Source organism: Trichomonas vaginalis, chromosome I (assembly GCF_026262505.1).
Source record: "Trichomonas vaginalis G3 chromosome I, whole genome shotgun sequence".
Taxonomy (NCBI): Eukaryota; Parabasalia; order Trichomonadida; family Trichomonadidae; genus Trichomonas; species Trichomonas vaginalis.
The window spans coordinates 4736520-4758597 of NC_067203.1; the positions used below are offsets into that span (position 1 = coordinate 4736520).

General features: G+C 32.8%; 13 protein-coding genes and 2 pseudogenes across 15 annotated transcripts, besides 5 other annotated features; 13 read left to right on the forward strand and 2 right to left on the reverse strand.

The window, feature by feature from the left end:
* Positions 1-7392: part of a mobile genetic element that runs on past the window's edge.
* Positions 65-1047, forward strand: TVAGG3_0929870 (annotated as a pseudogene). Its single transcript has one exon. A coding segment is annotated over exon 1 (983 nt).
* On the forward strand, positions 2473-2748 carry TVAGG3_0929880 (organellar and viral DNA polymerase type B; the record flags this gene model as incomplete). The annotated part of the gene is made up of 1 exon (XM_001300922.2): positions 2473-2748. The coding sequence occupies one exon, from the start codon at positions 2473-2475 to the stop codon at positions 2746-2748; it is 276 nt and encodes a 91-aa protein (XP_001300923.2).
* TVAGG3_0929890 (uncharacterized protein) lies at positions 2854-3711 on the reverse strand (the record flags this gene model as incomplete). The annotated part of the gene is made up of 1 exon (XM_001300923.1): positions 2854-3711. One exon carries the CDS (start codon positions 3709-3711, stop codon positions 2854-2856), a length of 858 nt encoding a protein of 285 aa, XP_001300924.1.
* TVAGG3_0929900 (uncharacterized protein) lies at positions 3735-3995 on the reverse strand (the record flags this gene model as incomplete). The annotated part of the gene is made up of 1 exon (XM_001300924.1): positions 3735-3995. One exon carries the CDS (start codon positions 3993-3995, stop codon positions 3735-3737), a length of 261 nt encoding a protein of 86 aa, XP_001300925.1.
* Positions 4502-6074, forward strand: TVAGG3_0929910 (annotated as a pseudogene). The gene has a single exon. A coding segment is annotated over exon 1 (1573 nt).
* TVAGG3_0929920 (kinase C-related family) lies at positions 6245-6562 on the forward strand (the record flags this gene model as incomplete). The annotated part of the gene is made up of 1 exon (XM_001300926.2): positions 6245-6562. A coding segment is annotated over one exon (318 nt), but the record flags the coding sequence as incomplete, so codon positions are not given.
* On the forward strand, positions 6612-6848 carry TVAGG3_0929930 (uncharacterized protein; the record flags this gene model as incomplete). Its single annotated transcript, XM_001300927.1, has 1 exon — positions 6612-6848. The coding sequence occupies one exon, from the start codon at positions 6612-6614 to the stop codon at positions 6846-6848; it is 237 nt and encodes a 78-aa protein (XP_001300928.1).
* Positions 7393-8597: 1205 nt separating the features above from the next.
* Positions 8598-8634: a mobile genetic element.
* Positions 8635-8731: 97 nt separating this feature from the next.
* Positions 8732-9148, forward strand: TVAGG3_0929950 (spectrin binding; the record flags this gene model as incomplete). Its single annotated transcript, XM_001300928.1, has 1 exon — positions 8732-9148. The coding sequence occupies one exon, from the start codon at positions 8732-8734 to the stop codon at positions 9146-9148; it is 417 nt and encodes a 138-aa protein (XP_001300929.1).
* A 17-nt stretch (positions 9149-9165) lies between these two features.
* Positions 9166-9885, forward strand: TVAGG3_0929960 (spectrin binding; the record flags this gene model as incomplete). Its single annotated transcript, XM_001300929.1, has 1 exon — positions 9166-9885. One exon carries the CDS (start codon positions 9166-9168, stop codon positions 9883-9885), a length of 720 nt encoding a protein of 239 aa, XP_001300930.1.
* A 566-nt stretch (positions 9886-10451) lies between these two features.
* TVAGG3_0929970 (uncharacterized protein) lies at positions 10452-11246 on the forward strand (the record flags this gene model as incomplete). Its single annotated transcript, XM_001300930.2, has 1 exon — positions 10536-11090. One exon carries the CDS (start codon positions 10536-10538, stop codon positions 11088-11090), a length of 555 nt encoding a protein of 184 aa, XP_001300931.1.
* A 427-nt stretch (positions 11247-11673) lies between these two features.
* Positions 11674-11710: a mobile genetic element.
* A 666-nt stretch (positions 11711-12376) lies between these two features.
* Positions 12377-13417: a mobile genetic element.
* Positions 13418-13420: 3 nt separating this feature from the next.
* TVAGG3_0930000 (protein ubiquitination) lies at positions 13421-14410 on the forward strand (the record flags this gene model as incomplete). The annotated part of the gene is made up of 1 exon (XM_001300931.1): positions 13421-14410. One exon carries the CDS (start codon positions 13421-13423, stop codon positions 14408-14410), a length of 990 nt encoding a protein of 329 aa, XP_001300932.1.
* A 1811-nt stretch (positions 14411-16221) lies between these two features.
* Positions 16222-22078: part of a mobile genetic element that runs on past the window's edge.
* On the forward strand, positions 16501-17319 carry TVAGG3_0930020 (phage tail repeat-like family; the record flags this gene model as incomplete). The annotated part of the gene is made up of 1 exon (XM_051252563.1): positions 16501-17319. The coding sequence occupies one exon, from the start codon at positions 16501-16503 to the stop codon at positions 17317-17319; it is 819 nt and encodes a 272-aa protein (XP_051078137.1).
* On the forward strand, positions 17837-18079 carry TVAGG3_0930030 (serine threonine-protein phosphatase family; the record flags this gene model as incomplete). Its single annotated transcript, XM_001300933.1, has 1 exon — positions 17837-18079. One exon carries the CDS (start codon positions 17837-17839, stop codon positions 18077-18079), a length of 243 nt encoding a protein of 80 aa, XP_001300934.1.
* Positions 20257-20691, forward strand: TVAGG3_0930040 (phage tail repeat-like family; the record flags this gene model as incomplete). The annotated part of the gene is made up of 1 exon (XM_051252564.1): positions 20257-20691. The coding sequence occupies one exon, from the start codon at positions 20257-20259 to the stop codon at positions 20689-20691; it is 435 nt and encodes a 144-aa protein (XP_051078138.1).
* TVAGG3_0930050 (uncharacterized protein) lies at positions 21664-22065 on the forward strand (the record flags this gene model as incomplete). Its single annotated transcript, XM_051252565.1, has 1 exon — positions 21664-22065. The coding sequence occupies one exon, from the start codon at positions 21664-21666 to the stop codon at positions 22063-22065; it is 402 nt and encodes a 133-aa protein (XP_051078139.1).

Sequence of the window (22078 nt, forward strand, 5' to 3'; positions counted from 1 at the left end):
ATTACCTATAAATCTTGAACGCTACCAAATCTTCAATGAACTGAACAAAAGAACTGCAACACTTATGACAGAAGACAATTGTTTCGTTTATGCTTGCATTCAGGCTGGAGTAAATGAAGAAACTATTGACCACATGAGAGAAGTCATTCGTGTTAGAGACTTTCCTCAAAGTAAAGTACAAGAAATTTCTTCAACAGGTATAGCATTTAATGTTACCATTGGTTATTTCAATGACTCAAGACATAATGAAATAAAGAGATACATACCAAAAGAATGTGAAACTGTTAGAACTATTGACTTACTTCTTGTTGAAGACCACTACATGCTAAACGAAAGATTACCAATGACAACATATTTCATTCGCAACTATATAGAAATCTTGAAGGAGTGTGGTGGAATGAACATTGAGAAACAGATGAAGATTTATACAAAGAGAGAAGATAAATATGTAGTTCGCATGGATAGAACTACACCGTTATGGGATGTTATGAAAACATTGTGGGAGTGCAAATATTTCGAACCTATTTCTTATGGAGAACTTTTCACATATACTACTGACTTATATAAACAGAACCTTGCACCATTTAAAGACTTGTCATATGCTCTAAAGTATTGTGTACAACTGAAGAAGAAAGCCGAGTCAAAAGAAGTAAATAAAAATAAGTGCAAGTTCATTCCTGAGCACGTTTTCTTTGCTGACTTTGAGTGCAGTACCGATGGCTTTCATAAAGCTTTTAACATATGTTACGACAGTGAAGATGGTTCAGTGAGTGAAAGCATTTGGGGTCAGAACTGTGCAACAGAATTTTTGGACGACTTCCTGACAAGAGTTTAATATATTTCCATAACCTCAGTTATGATATAAACTTCATCTTAAGACACATGACAGAAGTGAAAGGAACTCCCATCATTAAAGGTTCACGAACAATGCAAATAACTGGCTTATATAAAGGAAGGGCAATTATTATAAAAGACTCTTACAGTGTTATAAATAAGAAGCTTAAACTATTTCCTGCTATGTTTAACTTACAAACAGGACCGAAAGAAGTATTTCCATATAACTACTACAGCAGTTTTGTTAGCAAATGACAACAGAACTGGTGTCATTTCTGAAGCATGTAAGTTTGTAAAAGATATTGAACATTCATGAAAAACATAGATTCCATCAAAGGTTGCAGAATAGATGAAACCACTTCGACTTAGAAAAGTATAGCACATTTTATTGCAAACAAGATGTAAGAATTTTAAGAGAAGGTTTTGTTAAGTTCCGCAATGACATATTGAAAGAATTTGATTTAAACGTTTATGACTACGTTAGTATTTGTTCAATTGCTAACAAATTATTTGAGAACAGAGTGTACTTCCCGAATGGAAATTTATATGACCTCTCAAATAAACCAAGAGAATTTATTTCACGCTGTATTCAAGGTGGAAGATGTATGTTGTCAGATAACATTAAACAAAAGAGCGAAAAGAAACTCATTGCTGACTTCGACGCTGTTTCATTATATCCATCAGCTATAGCAAGACTTATACTTTAGAAGGTATTCCAAAGTATTGAAGAAAGAAATGTTAAGCACAGAGTATCTCATGAGACATTTATTCGATGACGACCAAAAGGAACCCATTGGTGAAAAGTTTATGTCTGGCTTCTTTGTTCTCATTAAGATAACAGAGATTGGAATACATAGACACTTTCCTTTAATAGTTTGTGACCCTGAACTAAATCCAGAACTTAACGTTCCCAGAAGTTCAAACACTTGCTGTTTAATGTATGTTGACCATATAACATTACAAGACCTCATAAAATATCAAGGTGTCAAATGTGAAGTGTTGCAAGGATACTATTACGATGGAAACAGAGATATTAGAATAAGAGATGAAGTAAAGAAGTTGTTTGAGTTAAGGTTAAAGTATAAGAAAGAAGGAAATCCTTTGCAAGAAAATATAAAGCTCATTCTGAACAGTATTTATGGCAAAACTATTCTATCTCCTATTGAGTCAAAAATAACCATAGTAAATGACAAAGATGCTATAAGATATGCCATCAGAAACTACAACCATATAGTGAAGTTCGAAGGTTTGGATGGTTCAGATAAAACTATTTTCAAGCTAACGAAAAGCATTTGCAGACACTTTAACTTCTGTCCACTTGGTGTTAATATTCTGTCTATGTCGAAGAGAATAATGTGTGAAGTATTCTGTACTGCTGAAGACTTAGGAATGGACATCTTTTATAGCGATACCGACAGTATGCATCTCTACAATGAAGATATCCCTCGTTTAGCTGAAGAGTTTGAGAAACGTTATGGAAGAGTTCTCATTGGTAAAAACCTTGGTCAATTTCATAGCGACTTTGCAGAAATAACACCTGGAAAACAAAGTTTAGCATACAAGTCAATATTTTGTGGAAAGAAGACTTACATAGACTTACTCACGAATGATTTAAATGAATTTGCATTTCACTGCAGAATGAAAGGCGTGAAGCAAGATGTTATTGCTTTAACCGCTAATGAAATGTTTCCTGACTCTGTTCAGTGTTTCTATGATGAAGATAAAGGTTTAATGGTTCCGCAAGGAAAATTTGACAAAGACTCTGAGTTCAGTGTTATGAAGTTATATAAAGCACTTTATGACGGTCAAGAGATTGCATTCGACTTATGTAAGTCTGCTACACCTGCATTTGAAGAGAAGTTTAACTTTTCTATTCAGACTAAGACTTCATTCATAAGAAAGCTTAAGTTCTGAGGTCATGAATGAGAAAAATAATGAGGTCATTTATTTTTGTCAGCAATGAGGTCATTCGTGATAAAAATAAGCCGCTAGCGGCAAGGGCGAAGCCCATGTGGTCATTTACAATACTGCGATGGTAGAGTTTAAGAGTTGTGCTTCAATGTAGAGACAGTCCTTATGGTCTGGAGGTAAGAACACTGGGCAGTTATGGTCATGAGTGGAGAACATGTCTATCCAAAACTCACGATTGAAGCCAGTTAATTTATAGTATTTAGGATTTGGCAGTGGTGTAGTTCTTGTATGACCAATGAACTCATTTTCAACTCCCTTACTTAAGTTTGAATATAATATAGCTTGCTTTCTATCCCAAATGCCAGGTGTTACAATCTTTGAAAATTCATTTTTCCTCGGAAGCATTGCATCATAATTGAAAACATTCTTGAAATCATCACTTGGTTCAGAGATTTGAAATCTTATACGTAATGGATTTTCTTTCTCTTTAGCGACTTCATTGAATGGTGAGAATACAACAAACTGACAGTCATGTGTTCCATCTTCATTTTCATTAAATTCATAATGAAAGTCTATAAGTTGTGGCTGACTACCTTCTTCTTTCAGTTGTGCAAGAAACTCACGTAAAGGCTGTAAAGTTTGTACTTCAATGTTGAACTTTTTCTCGAACATCTCATTAAATGAAATCATACATTGTTGCAATGTTGTATCGTCTTTAAAGTATTTGTATATGTGAATGTTTTGGGCGCATAAAGACTGTTCGTCATTTTCTATCTCGACTTGAAGTATAAAGTCAACCTTTCTGAAAGCACGTGTTATATACATAGATGTTATGCCAATGTACTTCTCTTCATTTATGTTCACAATCCAGTCTGTTGGAAACTTAAACGTTACTCTGTTCCCCTTTATTTTGACGTCAGGGTTTTCACTACTGAACGCAACAGATATTGGTATTTGTCTATACATTAATTCGGATAAAAATAAACCATTTACTCTTTCTTTGCTTCAGCTTCTTTAGCTTTTGCTTCAGCTTCTTCTCTAGCTTTCTTCGCCAGCAAACGTGGGTTCTTTTGTCTTCCAGCAGCTAATGCAGCAAGTTGTTTTTCACTAAGTTTTCTCTTTGGTCTCTCTGGCTTTTGTTCTTGTTTTTGTTCCTTCAGTTCGGATAAAATTTGCTCACGAATTTCTTTCTTCAATGCTTCAACATCTATGACCCCTTGGGTCTTGTCCGTAGGGCTTGTCTGAGTCATTTGACTGCAGATAAAAAACAAAATTAAAACTTTAACCGATGTAAAATGAGCTTGTCAAAATCAGAGCGAGAGTCTATTATATTAAATGACGCAAGAGGAATACAACATCCTTTCTATTACGTAAGTCAGAGTAAAGATGTAAAATATTACAAAGAAAAAGAAAGGTTCCATTAGCGAATGCAGAAAGCGACAACATTAAGGTGTATGGCAAGGGTGAAGTCCACGAAGCCCATATAAAACCTTCTGTTCAAACTGAGACACCAATAGAACAAGAAGAAAAGAAGCCAGATGTACTTTCAATAACGAACCAAGAGCTTATTGCAAAGTTCGTGAATTTCATTGAAAAACAAACCGAGTCAAAGAACCCTGACCCACCAGTGAAAGAAGTTGAGACAAAAGAGAATGTACAGTTCATTGAAAATGTCAAGAAACAACTTCCACCACGAATGCCAAGAAGAAGAGTGAGAATAATGAAGTAAATAGATATTTTTATCTGAAGTAAATACATGCAGAACGAACAGCTAAACGAATTTACTCCAGCAGAGCATATTCATCAGATTCGCTCATATTTCGATATCATAGACAATGCAGTTCAAATTGGTGACACTAATAGAAAATATTCTGACGCAAAGATTCCATCACAACCTGGAACTGCTAAAGATAACACATGGGTAACATTCAATCTCTCACCTCCTGGTGAAAATATGTTGGACCTTTACAATACATTCATTACGTATAAAATGGAAGGTCAATTTATTGTAGATAAAGAAATTGGTTCAGGTTCCAATAAAACAAACCCACCAGGATTTTGGATTGGTTTCGATGACGCTTTCTATGCAGTTGCTGGATATCAAATCCTTGCAAATGGTCGTATCGTATATTCTCAAGACAACGCAAGAGAAGAAGCATATATAACTTCAAACTCACAAACTACCGAACAAATAAAGAAAGTAGATGTTTTCTCAAAGACTCGACATGAAGATGTATGGAGTCATTCGGGAACATGCAGAACAGGACAAATTGTTAGTGGTCCAATTACAGCAGGAAAATCATTTGATTTTAAGCTTCGTTTAAGAATTCCTGTTAGAAGATTCCTTCCATTAGAAGCTATTCGATTTATTCCAGCTTTTGCAGGAAACATTCAGCTTAAAGTAAAGTTCAGTAGCGACGCCTTACAATGCACATCTATATCTGTAAATGATATCATTGCTTTCAATCCAACTCTTAAAGTTGCATTTGCTTCAGATTCAAATCCACCGACAAATAAATTTGTTCCATGGAATGAACCATTCACTATGATAACGAAGGCAGTAGAAGCTAGTGGAACAGTTACTATTACAACTGTAACCCAGCAACTATTTCGAACAAAGATGGATTTTAATGAATGTTTCATTCATCCAAAGTCATTCTCTTTAGACCCTAACATTTATACAGAACTTGTAGAACATTATACAAACGAGGCTTTATGTTTTCCTGTTAAAGTTATGGATTGGATTCCTATGGACGGTTCATTCTCAAAGAATACAGATAGTTCAAGTGCAACATTTACAGCAGCTTATACGCCTATTAATGTTAAAAGTATTTGGGCACTATTTAGAAAGAAAGACAACTATTATGTTAATTTTGAGAACCCTAAGTTTAATATCTTCAGCTTTCCATGGGAGCTTATGGAAATATGCCTGCAGAACCTGAAAAATCATATGGACCTGTATTTTATGAAATGGTTGCGAACGCTTGCAATACAAACAATGATATGATAGGATTTAATGAAGATGTTATGAGGTCATTGGTGGATGATGGTAGTGTGGAACATAAATGGGATAGCTATGACAACACACATTTCTTATGTGGTTTTCCAACAGAAGTGGACTTTTGCTTCCAGCAAGGTCAAACATCTACTGCTCCAATAACATACAAATTGTCTGTTAAAGGACCTATTGAACTAGCAACTGAAAATGTACCAAAGCCACTTATTGGATTTATGAGGGATTGTTGCTTTGCCATTCAGGTGCGTGCTAATGGCATCCCCATAATAAGATTAGATGACTATAACTTAGCTACGGACGACAGTGAGAATAAAGGATGAACGTTTATTTTTAAAGCTTATAAATGAGTTCTTCATCAAGCTCTCGTGAACCTTCACCATCTATGAAACAAACTTACCAAACGATTATGGAGCACCTATTGAATATTTCTTACGAGCTGCACAATGGCAAAGAGCAGTCTCACCAAGGTTAGGTGTTCCACCAGCTCCTGTCAAAAATAGCATTTGGTCAAGTCCTTATATAAGATATGGTCTCCCACTAGGTTTGCTAGCTACAGCAGGAGCAGTTATGATGTTGAAAAGAAATAAAGCAAATGTTGTAAATAATACTGAAGTAGCTGAAGTTAAACAAACTCCAACACCTTCGCCAAAACCAACGCCTTCACAAGCAAAACCTTCAATGACTCCTGAACCTATGGAAGTACAAACTCCTGTTCAAAAGTCAACTCCTAAACCGACTCCAACATTTAAACCAGAACCTACTCCTCAAATAAATCGTAAAACTCCTGCGTTTCCTTACTGAAAAAATAACGTTATTTTTATTTAAATATTAAAATTTTTATTTGATTGAAATGACAAATAAAGTCACTGAAGCAATGAAACAAAAGTTTTTGGTAGAATACATTAAATCAGGAGCGGTTCCAGAAGGTTTTTACATTCATACTATGAAGGATGGTAGAGTTCAGTTTAGAAAGATAAAGCAACCATTAGATAAAGAAGGAATTTTGAGAAAGATTAAACTTCATGAGGACAACATTGCTGAACTTAGGAAGAAGCTAGAAGAGTTGGAGAAAGGAAGAAAGTTATAAAGCAATGAATTCAACAGGGTGAAAAACCGGGTGAAAAAAGAGGTGAGATCTCACCACTTCACCTAAATTTATTTTTGTGCTATGTTTTCATACGTGTGGGAGTGGTGATATCATTAATTTTTAAGTTTATTTTTTATTTTACTGAAAATTTTTATTTGGATGTAAATGACAGAACAAAAGCAACTCATTCGAATTCCACAGTATAACAAACATACATTTAAACATTTATTCTTCCTTCCTGAGCATAACATGTTCTTTCAAATACATCCGAGACCAGTTGACTTTTCATTGACTGTGTATAAAGATAGAAATAGTTATATCATTAAACCATACGATGACGAAGGTAAGTTATGTAAATTGTACGTTAAGAAGTTAGAGAAAGTTTATGGCTTCAAGTATGACTACAATAGGGTTAACACTGATGATGAAGATATTGAGGAAAATTTATGAGAACATTAGTGAAGTCGTTAGTGAGAACGATAGTGAGAACGTTTATTTTTTACATTAGTGAGTTCGTTAGTGAAGTGGTTAGTGGTTTTGTAAAGTGTCAAATTCACAAGTATTGGGTAAGGCGGAACGCAGTGCCGCCGTACCCATGACTTGTATACTAACTCATATATAAACTCATAGTCATGTATGTCCTCTAACCATCTCATAACGGTTTCCAAACCACTTTTATCGGATGTAAAGTAAAAGCATGGATGGTTATGTATAACGTCTAAAGTTTCTAAAGAGTCTCTCAAAGTCCAGTCTACTTGGTATTGAAAATCCCATGTGTTATAGAACGGCGGGTCCACTATAAAGAAAACATTTTCCTTGTCTTTATATTTTTCATACAGCTCTGTCCAATGACATCTCACAAACTCTATACTCTCAATATATTTTTCTATGTCCTCTTTGAAAACATTTGTATAGTTAAGATATAAAACTTTTGACATAAGTGTTTCAATGTCATGAACTCTTATAGAACCACTATATAATAGTCTAGCAGATATACTATCCCAGTCTATATATTCTGCTTTTTTCAAAACCTCTCTCACAATATTTTTGTTATCTAATGGTATACGTTCCATCTTACCTATAGGTATCTTTTCTTTTAACTCTTTCAATATATTGTTTGTGTCTGGAATATATTTGAGACGGTCCATATAGTTGTCGAAGTCATTGCATATAATCTTTGAGTCAGGAAATACGGTATGACATAAATGAGATATATAGAAACTTCCACCGAACAAATCTACAAATGTTAGACCATTCGGTAGTTTCTTAAGTTCTCTCAATATAATATCTTTACATCTACTCTTATTTCCAAAGAACGGTAACAGTGGTTTTGTAAAATTCATTTATATATAATAATAAAAATGTTTTTACCCGAAAAGTGACAGAAAAGTGACAAAATATGAAAACATATATAATTTGTGAAAAGCGACACAAAAAGTGACATTTAAAAAGTGACACTATTAATATGATGTAAATAACAACGGTTTTGGTTTTGTCACCGGCTGGTCGGCTGGGGTTCGGTCCTCCTCTTGGGTCTTGGGCAAAATTTCTTATGGGCTAAAGGGCGCAACGCGCCTGGAAGCCCCACTTACCTGACCTTTATTTTTCAGAAGATTTCATTCTATATGCCTATGAAAAGTACTCTCAAAACTAACTTTTTCCTAATTATAATTAAATCTAGAATATTGTATTATGCTTAGTATTATTTCATTTTTCTCATTCAATTTAGAATTTACAAATGTCAAAAAATTGAGAGCTGTCACTTTTGATGAATTTCTGTTTATTACAATAATACAATATTTAGACTTAAATGTTCAGATGAAGGCCAAATCAACAAAGTTTATGAATCAATTAAGTCTAATTTAATTAATCTAGTACATTTAATGCCAGATGAGATTTACAGCTTGATTGTCATTGCAATAGTATACAACAGTAGATACTTTAATTCTTACATGACAATTCTTAAAAAGCTTAATGAAGAATTTCATCTAAACTATGATGAAGAACTTAAAAATTTTGAATTAAAGTACCTTTCTTTGAATGAACTTGATTTTTACACAGCCTGCAAGGCAATTTCCAATGATGAAAAAGAATTATTTATCAGAATTTTAACGAAAGATGATTTTGATGAAAATCTAGTTTTGCCAAGAGAATTCTATCCACCTAAATTTAATTCTAGTGGATATACATTTCTGGAATTATGCAGTCTTTATGGTGCAGTTGATTGCTTCAAGTTATTAATGACAGATTTCGATTCAGAAATTACCGATTCTGAAATCTACAAATTATTTCATTTTTAGGCGGAAATCAAGAAATTATGAGTGAATGCTTGAAAGAAAAGAGACCAAATAGAAATTGCATGATCAATGCAATTATTTCGCACAACATTGATTTTGTTTCTTACTTGATGAATCAGTACCATATAGATCTTAACTTAAGGTGCTGTACAATTTACAATAATCTTCATGCATTTTTAGTATATTTCGATATTACAAATGACATCAACAATTGTTTTGTTTATTCACCCTGTTTTCACCTTCAATCTCTTTGTGAATATTTTATTAATTATGGCGCTAATATCAATGCAACAAATGAAGAGAAAATGACTGCTCTTCATTTTGTCATAAAGAATAACAATAAGGAAATTGCATATAATCTTTGTAAATATTTTATTTCTCATGGAGCAGATATCAATGCAAGCAACAATGTAGGAGAAACTGTCCTTCATATTGCAGTGGATCGTAATTATAAAAAATGTGTCGAACTTTTTATTTCAAACGACGCAAATATAAATGTGCAAAATTTTATTGGAGAAACTCCTCTTCATTATGCAGCCGCAAAAAATAACACGGAAATTGCAGAAATTCTTATTACAAATCGTGCGAATGTTAATATAACATCACAATGCGGTGATACAGCTCTTCATATTGCAGAAATAAATGAGTGCGAGAAAATGATAAAGTTACTTAAATCACGTGGCGCAGATATGTTTTTCAGCTCACCATTCAGTTTCTCCACATTCCAAGGTTGGTTTTAGAATAAATATAATGAGGTATTAGTTTATGTATTATTTTAAATGAAGTTTAAATTATTAAAGTGTTAAATTAATAGAATTAAGAATGACTGATGTAAAATCCAATTGAAAGTTTACAAATATAAACAAACATAACAATTAAACTATGTGTTGTTTGTGTTGAGTTTCAAAACTTGGAAAGGATTCGACCCTGCAAGTAATTCTTCTATTAGTTTGAAGTCTGCTTGAACAATATATTCCGTGATAGATCTGAAGCATATTATCATGTTCAATCCAGGCCTGCGTATCCATGGTGACGCATTTTGTTGGACAAATCTTCTCGGATATTTCAACTATCTCAGATCTGTAAAATATTATTCAAATTATTACTCCACTGATCCATTGATGAAAGTGGGGATCGGAAAAGGGAATGAAATTAGAACTTCGCAATATCTTCGCATTTCGATAGTCATTGTATAGAATGATTTTTATATCTCTTTATACACATTCAGATTCATTCTTATTTCAGTATAAAACAGCTTATATTTTTTATTGAAGACGATAAAAATTTATTTTTATCAATGATTTATTTTAGATTCAACATTTCGCTCCTTCCGACCTACATTTTTGTCTTCTTTATTCTCTCGATGATTGTCCTGTATATATTCTACTTCATGGAAGGCAGATTTGTTGGATATGTTCCTTCAATTTCAGAAGTCGTTACAGGAATTTATAATACAAAGTTTTTCACACCAGCAATGACAATTATTACTTTCTTACTTATTATTCTCATTTATTTGATGATTGTTTGGGGTGAAATTTGGCGTACTTTCCCAACATGGTTCGTTCGCCTCGGACAAACATTCATGTTCATTATCCCACTTTGCTACTTCGGCCTAGCAGGTTGCACTCTTGATACACAGTTCGCAACTCATATTTCGTTAACAATGGTAGGACTTTTCTTAATTTTACTTCTTAACATATTCGTTGTTGCCATCCTTTGGAAGCGTATGAATACAAGTCTTAAGGTTACTCGCTTAGTTTTCCTTATTATTTCTAGTTTAACTTATTTCTTCATGTTTATTTCTAGATTTATAATCCCACATAAGGAAGCATCATTAACTGCTTCATTGGAATTCATTTTTGTGATTTCTATTTGCGTTTTGATGCTTTCTTGGACAGTTGAACTCAGATCTATTGATTGCGAGTTCTATGTTGAAGATCAATAACTTCTTACGAAAGAGTACTTATTCTTTTATTTCATGTAAAAATTGTGGATTCTTTTCTTTATTTTAAATGCAATGTTTTTCTTTTTTTTTTCCTCCATAATGAAAACAGTAACATTATATAACAGGTAGAAAATTGTTCAAGTCTTCAAGATGGATATTTCTTTTAAAGAAAATAAGATGAAAGATTGTTTCAAGCTCATTGGTATTAATCTCATATTTACTATTCCAAATATTTACATTTTCTTAATATTTAACTTAATCAAACGTTCATATGTCCAGATTAATAGGATATAATAATTTGGTAAATTTTGATAATTCTCACTAAAATTGTCTTTAAAAGTATATTAATCGAGATACACTAACAGTATATATTACAATTTCGTAAGCAAATTGCACATTTATCTCATAAATTTTGGTAATTGAGAATTGATTGTGCAGTAAAAATTAGAATCTGGCTTTGACATTAAGAACATATTATGTCTTTGGGCAGATGATTCAAACGAGCTCAAGTTGTAATTTTGCTCACTCATCTCATGATGAATAAATTTTAGCTTGAGAAAATGCGAGAGAAGCCTTCAGTCGATAACAAAAAGGAATAAACGAGTACGCAAGCTCGGCATGAGAATGATAAAAAAAAATTTTTGACAAATTTGTAGAAGTGGTAAATTTATGGATTTTTTTAAAATATGAATCGCGAAAAACTCTGATTAGTAAGTAACACGCTTTTATATTTCGATAAAATTTATCGTCGATATACTAAATCTGATAAAAATTCGATAATTGTAAAAAATATGCTGTAAATTGTAAAAGAGTTGAAAATGTTTGGGGTGGCTTGAAATGAATCGGAGGATGTAATAATTTGGTACTAATTTAATTGCATTAAAATGCTAAAATTATGAAATTGTAAATTTAATCGAAAGATATGAGTTTAAATAAAGAAACGAGAGATATTTTAATTGATTTAATTATTTTATATCACTGATTGTCAGTAATATCCTTTGATCTTTGATTCAATGAATACGTTAGTATGAATAATCAATATTCATTGAACAAAAATGAACAAATACAGTGTAATATGCAGATTTTAGTATGCAAATGTTATATCGTGTGATAAATTCTTCGTAATAAAGAAGATATTTACAATTATTTTTATATGAGCTTTAAATCTATTGAAATAGTTCCAATATTGCATGAAATTGGCAGATTTGAAGTAATTTGATTAGTTTTGAGATGGAAAATTTCTAAAAAATTTCTGAAATCAAGAAAATATTTCGAAATTTTGTTAAGGGTGCGCCCGGGAGGATCATGTAAACTTCAGAATTTAGAACCTTAATTTTTAAGCAATAACTTGGTACCTAAATAGGTAGGAAAACTCTAAAAATATCAAAAAATACAACTTGGCTCCATAATAATCCTGTCATGGTGGCTGTTTGTATCCCCTAGTATTTTCCTCTTGAATCTCTTTTTCTGTCGAAATTAAATTCAAATCTCAGAAGTAGAAGTGAATAATCGACTTATTACTGCTATTATACGAATAAATAAATTCATTATATTATTTTTATTTACATAATATCTGTTTGAAGTCCATAATTCTATAAATTTTTCTTCAAAAACATTACAATCTTGATAGTTTTGATACTGTTTAATAGGTTTTTGGCACCTTATTTAGTATTTACTACGTATAGAGTCGATCTGAACTTAATTTTCGGAAATTTAAAATATTTATTATAAGTAAAATCTGATTTGAAATTTATGTTTAACTACTCATATCTTGCATTATCCTGAGTAGCTTTTGTAAAAATTCATCAAAAAAGATTTTAACGTGCTTTAATTTTTATTTTTTAAAATAATGCATATTATTATATAACTAGCATATTTACAAATTTTAGTGCTTTCAAAAATTTAATCCTCCTCCTCTCAAATAAACGTACATCCGAGTGGCCTGTTTTTTGCAAAAAATAAAATTTCATTTTTTATGCTTAAAAAGTCAGAATTTTTATTTGCTTCTGGGATATATGATGGCTATATCAGATGCCCATTCTTTTTGATACTCAACATTAAACATAAAACTTAGCCATTAAGGCTCTTCTGAAAATATTTTTTTCCCGAAAAATTTTCGAAAAAAATCAAAAAATTTAAAAATCCCCGAATCTGCAGGGATTTTAAAAAATTCTTTTTAGTAAAACTTAAGGATATTGTATCAGATATATTGGTATGGGCAAATTCAATTTTAATACAATATTCATCGAGATATTAAGTTAACGAAGCTTTCAAAATTGAGAGGGTAATCCTCCTCCTCTCAAATAAACGTACATGCGGGTGCACCCTTAATGAGTCTGGAAAATGTTCTGAACTACGAAAATATTGGCTCACATGTCAAAGATTACATTAAAGCGGATAATCTCTTTAGCACACTCAAAGTAGAAGATATCGAATCAATCATGAAATTCGCGAATTTAACTCCTGAAAACTTCAATTCTCTTCTTGCGCAATCTAGTTCTGTAATTTCAGCATGTGAATTGTTTACTTGCACTCGAAATGCTAATATTTCAATAAACAACTTACAAGATGCCATTTCAACACTTAAATCAGTTCAAAAGTACATGAAGATGCGAATATTCGGAGGAATTATTGGCATTTTAGAACAATTACAAAAGGATCAATCCAATACAACAAATAAAATCGAAAAACATCAAGCAGATTTAAATCTGAACCAAAAAGAAAAAGAAAACGTTGAGAAAGAAATGCAAACTCTTCACTCTCAACTCAAAGCGAAAGAAGGAAACAATTTACCAAGAGATTTTCTTTCGAAAATTTCCGAACTTAAAAATTCCGAAGATTTCAAACAAATCTACGAATTCTTTGAAGAAATTTCAGAAAAAGGAAATCAAAAAATGATGCTAAAAGCATGTGAAGCAGAACTTTGGAAAAAACAATATGATGATAAAAATGTACTTCATTATGCATCTTCAGAAGGAAATCTGAGACTTGTTAAATCTCTCATTGAATGTGGCTGTGACAAAGAATTCAAGAACAAATATGGTGGTACAGCTTTAGATTGGGCATCAAAAAAGGTAAACTTGAAGTTGTTAAATATCTTATCTCAGTTGGAGCCAATAAAGAAGCAAAGGATAAGCATGGTCGTACTCCACTCATTTTGGCATCACAAAAAGGTCATCTTGAAGTTGTTGAATATCTTATCTCAGTTGGAGCCAATAAAGAAGCAAAGGATAATTTTGAATCTACTCCACTCATTTCGGCGTCAGAAAAAGGTTATCTTGAAGTTGTTGAATATCTCATCTCAGTTGGAGCCAATATAGAAGCAAAGGATAATTCTGGATATACTCCACTCATTCATGCATCATATTATGGTCATCTTGAAGTTGTTGAATATCTCATCTCAGTTGGAGCCAATATAGAAGCAAAGGATAATTCTGGATATACTCCACTCATTTTGGCATCAAAATATGGCCATCTTGAAGTTGTTAAATATCTTATCTCAGTTGGAGCCAATAAAGAAGCAAAGGATAAGCATGGTCGTACTCCACTCATTTTGGCATCACAAAAAGGTCATCTTGAAGTTGTTGAATATCTTATCTCAGTTGGAGCCAATAAAGAAGCAAAGGATAATTTTGAATCTACTCCACTCATTTCGGCGTCAGAAAAAGGTTATCTTGAAGTTGTTGAATATCTCATCTCAGTTGGAGCCAATATAGAAGCAAAGGATAATTCTGGATATACTCCACTCATTCATGCATCATATTATGGTCATCTTGAAGTTGTTGAATATCTCATCTCAGTTGGAGCCAATATAGAAGCAAAGGATAATTCTGGATATACTCCACTCATTTTGGCATCAAAATATGGTCATCTTGAAGTTGTTAAATATCTTATCTCAGTTGGAGCCAATAAAGAAGCAAAGGATAAGCATGGTCGTACTCCACTCATTTTGGCATCACAAAAAGGTCATCTTGAAGTTGTTGAATATCTTATCTCAGTTGGAGCCAATAAAGAAGCAAAGGATAATTTTGAATCTACTCCACTCATTTCGGCGTCAGAAAAAGGTTATCTTGAAGTTGTTGAATATCTCATCTCAGTTGGAGCCAATATAGAAGCAAAGGATAATTCTGGATATACTCCACTCATTCATGCATCATATTATGGTCATCTTGAAGTTGTTGAATATCTCATCTCAGTTGGAGCCAATATAGAAGCAAAGGATAATTCTGGATATACTCCACTCATTTTGGCATCAAAATATGGTCATCTTGAAGTTGTTAAATATCTTATCTCAGTTGGAGCTAATATAGAAGCAAAGGATAATTCTGGATATACTCCACTCATTCATGCATCAAAATATGGCCATCTTGAAGTTGTTGAATATCTTATCTCAGTTGGAGCTAATAAAGAAGCGAAGAATAAATATGGTAAAACAGCACTTGATTGTTCGAAAGGATTTGCAATAAAGCATTTATTATCATTTGCATGAAAATAATTTCTTGACATATTTGGTTATTATCTCTTTACTATTGTTGCAAAAGATAAAGTTAACTTTTTTTTATTATGTGAGTATGAATTTTTATTCATTAATCTATAGTTATGGAAGATTATTACCATGTGGAAAGTTTTTATAAAACTCCAATTCCAAAAAATGGGAAGAAGTTTATCTCGCAAAAATTGACATTTTAACTTTACCAAATTCACTCAAACCACTTGTTTGCCTAAACAATTATATACAGGAAACAGTGGGCGTTTAATTTATATGGTATATATGGGTGCCACCTGAACCATAGGATGCCTCCGTTCTGCGCAGGACGATAGAAAAGTGTTATTATTTTGAATCAAATTTAGATTTTTTTTTAATATTTTTGAATGAATTTTCTGATCCAAAATTGGTATATATATATGGTAAAGAAGAAGCAAAATTAACATCTTATATAAATATATAGGAATTGTATGCGCCCACTAGGCGGATACGTGTAAAAAAATCATATAAAAGAATTCATCGAAAATCTTTGAATAAAATTGATTTCCTCATTCACTAATTGGTATACTTTAATAAATATGTTACGAAGATGCTTAAATGTCTTGAGAAACTTCGATATATTTTTAAAACCTTGTAAAATGAGGTAATAAAAAAAAAAAAAAAGGTAGTGGGGCTTCCAGGCACTTCGTGCCCTCTAGCCCCGAAGATGTTTAGTATAAATGAAGTTTTTATTCGGAAAATTCTTAGTCTTCTGGTGTGAATTCGGAGGACTCTTCTTCTTCCTCCATTGCTTCTGGGAAGAAGCCTTCTTCTGGGTCGAAAACATTATATAATGTGTCGCTTTTCACAAATTATATATGTTTTCATGTTTTGTCACTTTTCTGTCACTTTTCAGGAAAAAAACATTTTTATTATTATATATAAATGAATTTTACAAAACCACCGTTACCGTTCTTTGGAAATAAGAGTAGATGTAAAGATATTATATTGAGAGAACTTAAGAAACTACCGAATAGTCTAACATTTGTAGATTTGTTCGGTGGAAGTTTCTATATATCCCATTTGTGCCATATAATATTCCCAGACTCAAAGATTATATGCAATGACTTCGACAACTATATGGACCGTCTCAAACATATTCCAGACACAAACAATATATTGAAAGAGTTAAAAGAAAAGATACCTATAGGTAAGATGGAACGTATACCATTAGATAAGAAAAATACTGTCAGAGAGGTTTTGAAAAAGGCAGAGTATATTGACTGGGATAGTATATCTGCTAGACTATTATATAGTGGTGCTATAAGAGTTCATGACATTGAAACACTTATGTCAAAAGTTTTATATCTTAACTATACAAATGTTTTCAAAGAGGACATAGAAAAATATATTGAGGGTATAGAGTTTGTGAGATGTCATTGGACAGATTTGTATGAAAAATATAAAGACAAGGAAAATGTTTTCTTTATAGTGGACCCGCCGTTCTTTAACACATGGGATTTTCAATACCAAGTAGACTGGACTTTGAGAGACTCTTTAGAAACTTTAGACGTTTTACATAACCATCCATGCTTTTACTTTACATCCGATAAAAGTGGTTTGGAAAGTGTCATGAGATGGTTAGAGGACATACATGACTATGAGTTTAGATACGATAAGATAGAATATGAGAGAGGTCCTATAAACTGGAGAAAGTGTCATAACAAAGAAATTTTATTGGTAAGTAAATGTGGTTTGAAATAGGACTACTTGTTTTAGGTTTTTTCCATTGTGTCATTTACTTATTTGACGTGGCAGAAAGATATAGAGAATATGAAGATGAACCAATGCCTGCAAATGTCCAGTATATGTACTCGTAAGAGATATTTTTATCTAATATTAAATGGACGCACAGAACTTAGCGAATGCACAGCAACCTGGACAACCAAACCAGAGAATATTCCAAATGAAGTTAGAATACAAACTGCAATGGCAAACTATGGTCAAGTGCCAACAGATGTACAAATGCAAACTGCCATGTCAAATGACGCTGCGTTAGGTTTGCCACCATGGTATGCAAATATGAGATGGAAAGAGTTTTATACAAACCCTGAAGTGGGATATAAACAACTTTATGCAGATGACGCGAACACAGGAGTTGACCCAGAATATGTTTTCTACCAGAGGAGAAACAGAATGTATGAGCTCCAGTTAAAGAATGCTGGAACTCAACAGGAAACGTAAGAGACTAGGCGGACATTAGATTTTTACATATAGTAAAATGGGTTTCTTCAGTAAGATAGGAAACTTCTTTCGAAATGTTGGAAGAGGTATATGGAATGGAATAAAAACCGTAGGAAGAGGAATTTGGAACGGAGTCAAAAATATTGGTAAAAGAGTAGGTCAGTTCGTTGGTATTATACCTAAAGACCCTGAACCAGAAGAACAAGCTCCTGTTATACAACAGCCTGAACCTGCACCACAGTCTAGTTGGCAACCAAATCCAACACCTCAACCGTATTAAAAATTATATTTTTACCGTTCGATAGTAGTTGTATATGAAACTAAGTTCTAAGTAAAACGCATGGTATAATGGAATTATTCTCTTCTTCCATCTGTAGTAAACCATACTTGAAAGTCTGAAATACTTCCACTTGGTGGTTCGTATAACTTTGTAGGTTTTTCGTAAAAGTCATTTGCCAAGCATAAAAAGAGTTTTGGGCGCCAGAAAATGAAGCATGAACAATAATAGCAGCTGGGTCGAAAACATCTTTAAATAAATATGGTTCATCTCTTGCATATCGACTGTAAATATTTGCTAAAGGAAGTTCGACTTTCTGATTTAACATTCTTTGCAAATAATACCATGACATTGCAGTGAATTCTGTTATATTTGTTCGTCTTTCTTTGGATTGTCTTCGTAGATTTGAAATGACACTTGTGAATTTTGTTTGTCATATACAATTCTCACATAAAGTGTGCTCTCGGTATTTGCATATTCATCAGCATATTTTGCATAACATGAATTTATTTTATCTTCTATTTTTTTAACGCAGTCTGTAGAGAAGATGAAAGGTCAACTTGTATTAGCTCAATTTCTTCCACATTTTTCGTTTCCCTTCAGATAATAATCTATATGAAACCTTACAATAAATGGAAAACTTTTATCTTCTACAGACACAAACTTCATTCTACGAAAGCCAATAGCTTTTGTGACAGATGGGTCTCTTAACCATCTTAATGGGTAGTCAAACGATAGCCTTCATGCTTTTACGGTCTCTGTCTCAAACTTTTGACCGACATTAGTAAAAAGTTCATCTAATGGTTTAGTTGTAGCAACTCTTGAAATTTTCTTTTTCTATTGGAAGCATATTTTATCTAGAATAAAAATGTCAAATGAACAGCGTCTATGAGAGAAATACAACACAACCGACAACTCATTATACAAGCTCTAAATAAGAACACAACAAACTTTTCAAACTATTCTAAGATATCTGAGTCATTGAAAGAAGGAAACTTAAAACTGACATTAAACCAATGACAGATGAGTTTCTATTTCAAGACAACAAGAACCATACTGTCTGTGTAAAATCCAACAAAAGGAACTTTAAACGAGAAACCTATAGATGAATTCTTTTTGAAAGCAGATGTTGGCAACAAAAGCTGACAAAGAGTATGTCTTGAAAAAGTTCAAGAAGAACATGACAGAGCAGATGCAACATATGCAACGAAAGCAGATGTTGACACACAAAGCTGACAAAAGAGTATGTCATTGAAAAGTTCAAGAAGAACATGACAGAGCAGATGCAACATATCAACGAAGCAGATGTTGACAACAAAGCTGACAAAACATATGTTGACAATAAAATGTCAAGTGAAGTGACAAGAGCTGAAACGAATATTCTAAAAAGACTCATACACATACCATTGCAAATATTGCAAACTTACAGAAACCTTAAACAGGAAAAAGTGATTACATACACATACCATTGCAAATATTAAAACTTACAAGAAACCTTAAAAGAAAAGTGACGTTGGACATACACATACATCTTCTGAAATAACAGACTTAAACGTTAGCCTTGAAGAAGAAAGCAGATAAAAAATGTCAATGAAAATATACCAAAGTTTAGTTGGAACAAAAATATTGAAACTATTGTTGGTGACTTTTCTGTCAATGAAGAAAATAAATATTTTAGATGGCAGTTGGTACAGTCCTTAGAAAATGGTACACGGTATAAACTCATTCCGAAAAATAACAATGAAATGTATGTAAGCTATAAAAAGAACGATGGTACACAAGTTAAAGTTCCATTAGACAACAACTGTTACTTAAACATATATGGAGACGAACAAAAGAAATATTTAAGAGTTTATGAAATGGCAGATATGACATTGCCTGACCCAGCTCCAGCACCATACTATTATGACTATGGAGATGACGAAAGAACACCACATGTAGATGAACAAAAGCTAACATTATATTTAGATTATTATAGATATAAAAGATATAATGCAATAGAAAAAACGAGAATAGTATACTATTATACAGATGACAGAAATAAATATTATAGTCAAGACTTTACCTACCCTGAAAACATAAGATTATATTATAAAAAATATTCTGACATGAACCAGAAGAAACCTGAAATAGTTGCACTATATTTTAAGTTCAAAAGAGACAATCCTATAATATCTCATATGTTTGATTTAATGAACCCAGTAGGTTCTATTTATACATCTATGGAAGCAAGAGGTCCTCAAGTAATGTTTGGTGTTGGTGCATGGGAACAAATAGTCGACAGGTTTTTGTATTGTGCAAACTCTTCAAAGGAAACAGGTGGAAGTAAAACGATTTCAGGTGAAAATTTACCTGCGCACAGTCACTACATAGATTTAAGTACATCTCAAGCAGGTTGGCATAAGCATAGATATTGGGATTGGTCAGGAATGACAAAAGGTAAAGGATATGATGTTAAAGACGACGTTAAGTTTGCTATAAATTGTTACTGGAGTGACACTCAGGGAGAAGGAAACCATACACATTTCGTTTCAGGATATACGCAAACAACGGGACAAAGTAAAGACTACATGCCACCTTACATGACAGTTTACGCATGGTATAGAATTGCTTAGTCGTCATTTTCAACTTCTTTAGCATATTCGTCAGGAGTTGTCTTATATTTGTTAGGAACTGTCTTTGAAAGTATACCACCTTGAACTTTGACAAGTTTGAAACGAGGTCTGACAATAGTAGTTTTATCTTCTGCTTGCAGTCTGTACATTTTGCCATGTTTGCCTAAAACTTCATAATATTCTCTTGTATACTTTCTTCTATTTTTCGAACACGAATGTGAGTACCTGTCGGGTTCCCATTGTTGTCATAGTCAATAGTATTTTCATATGGGTCGCGTTTAGGTATTTCTATTTTTACTTTGTCGCCTTTCTGAAGTTTGAAGCCTGGCATTCTTTCTTGTTTGTCTCTTTTGACTAAACTATTAAATATATAGTCTTTCTCTAAGTCAGGGTTGTTTTTCATTTCTTCGGGGGAGTGGTTTCCCAAACCTTTTTGTTTACGGGTATTGTAAATATTTAAAACTTGTCTCATCTTTGCCATGGAGAAGTGTCTATATTTGTCGTCATATGACATTTCATTTGCTTCACCACCTTGTGGTTGGTTTAAGTCTCTTAAGATTTTTATACAACTGTCAATGACACCAAGAGCAGAATGGTTTTGGTCGACAATGAAATATTGGTTTACATTTTTTGAACGCAGATAGTTTTTAATATCGTCTGATTTGAAAGAACTTTCACAGTCAGATGTCAGTTTTGTTGGATGGTATTTGTCAACGAATATTGTCAAAGCAGTTTTCACATCTAAAATATTTTTGGACCATAATGGTATGGCTTCACAGTATCTTGTGTTTTGACCGACAAATATTAGCCAGTATGGTGGTCCATCTTCTCTATATCTCGGAATGTTTTCCAAGATATCCATAAACCAAGCATTTGGTGTTGAACTAAAGATTTTTACCATGAGTGCTTTCTTTGTTGCTTTAGAAACATAGGGGTCCTTGTTTGGATTCGTCATTTTTTACCCTATAAGAAATGGGTTTATTTGGCGCATTAGCAGGAGTTGCATCCAGATTTTTACCCGCAGTGGGAACAATAGCCAGAGGTGTATTTGGAGTTGGAAGGAAGATTTTGAGTACATTAGGTATACTTAAAGAGAAAGCACAACCTATTATACAAACTGTACAGAAAGGTTGGGATGTAGCACGAGATGCAGCAAATCTTATTCCAAATCCTGAAACAAGAGGAAAAGTTCAAGGATGGATGGACAATGTAGGAAGACAAGCAGGAAACTATTATAACAAAGCAAATGACTACTATAACCAAGCAGGACACTATATGGACCAAGGTGAAAGATTCTTTAACAGAGGATATAACCATGCACAACAGTGGGTAAACAATAACCAACCGCAACCACCTCAAACGTGGGGAATGTAAATTTTTTTACTGA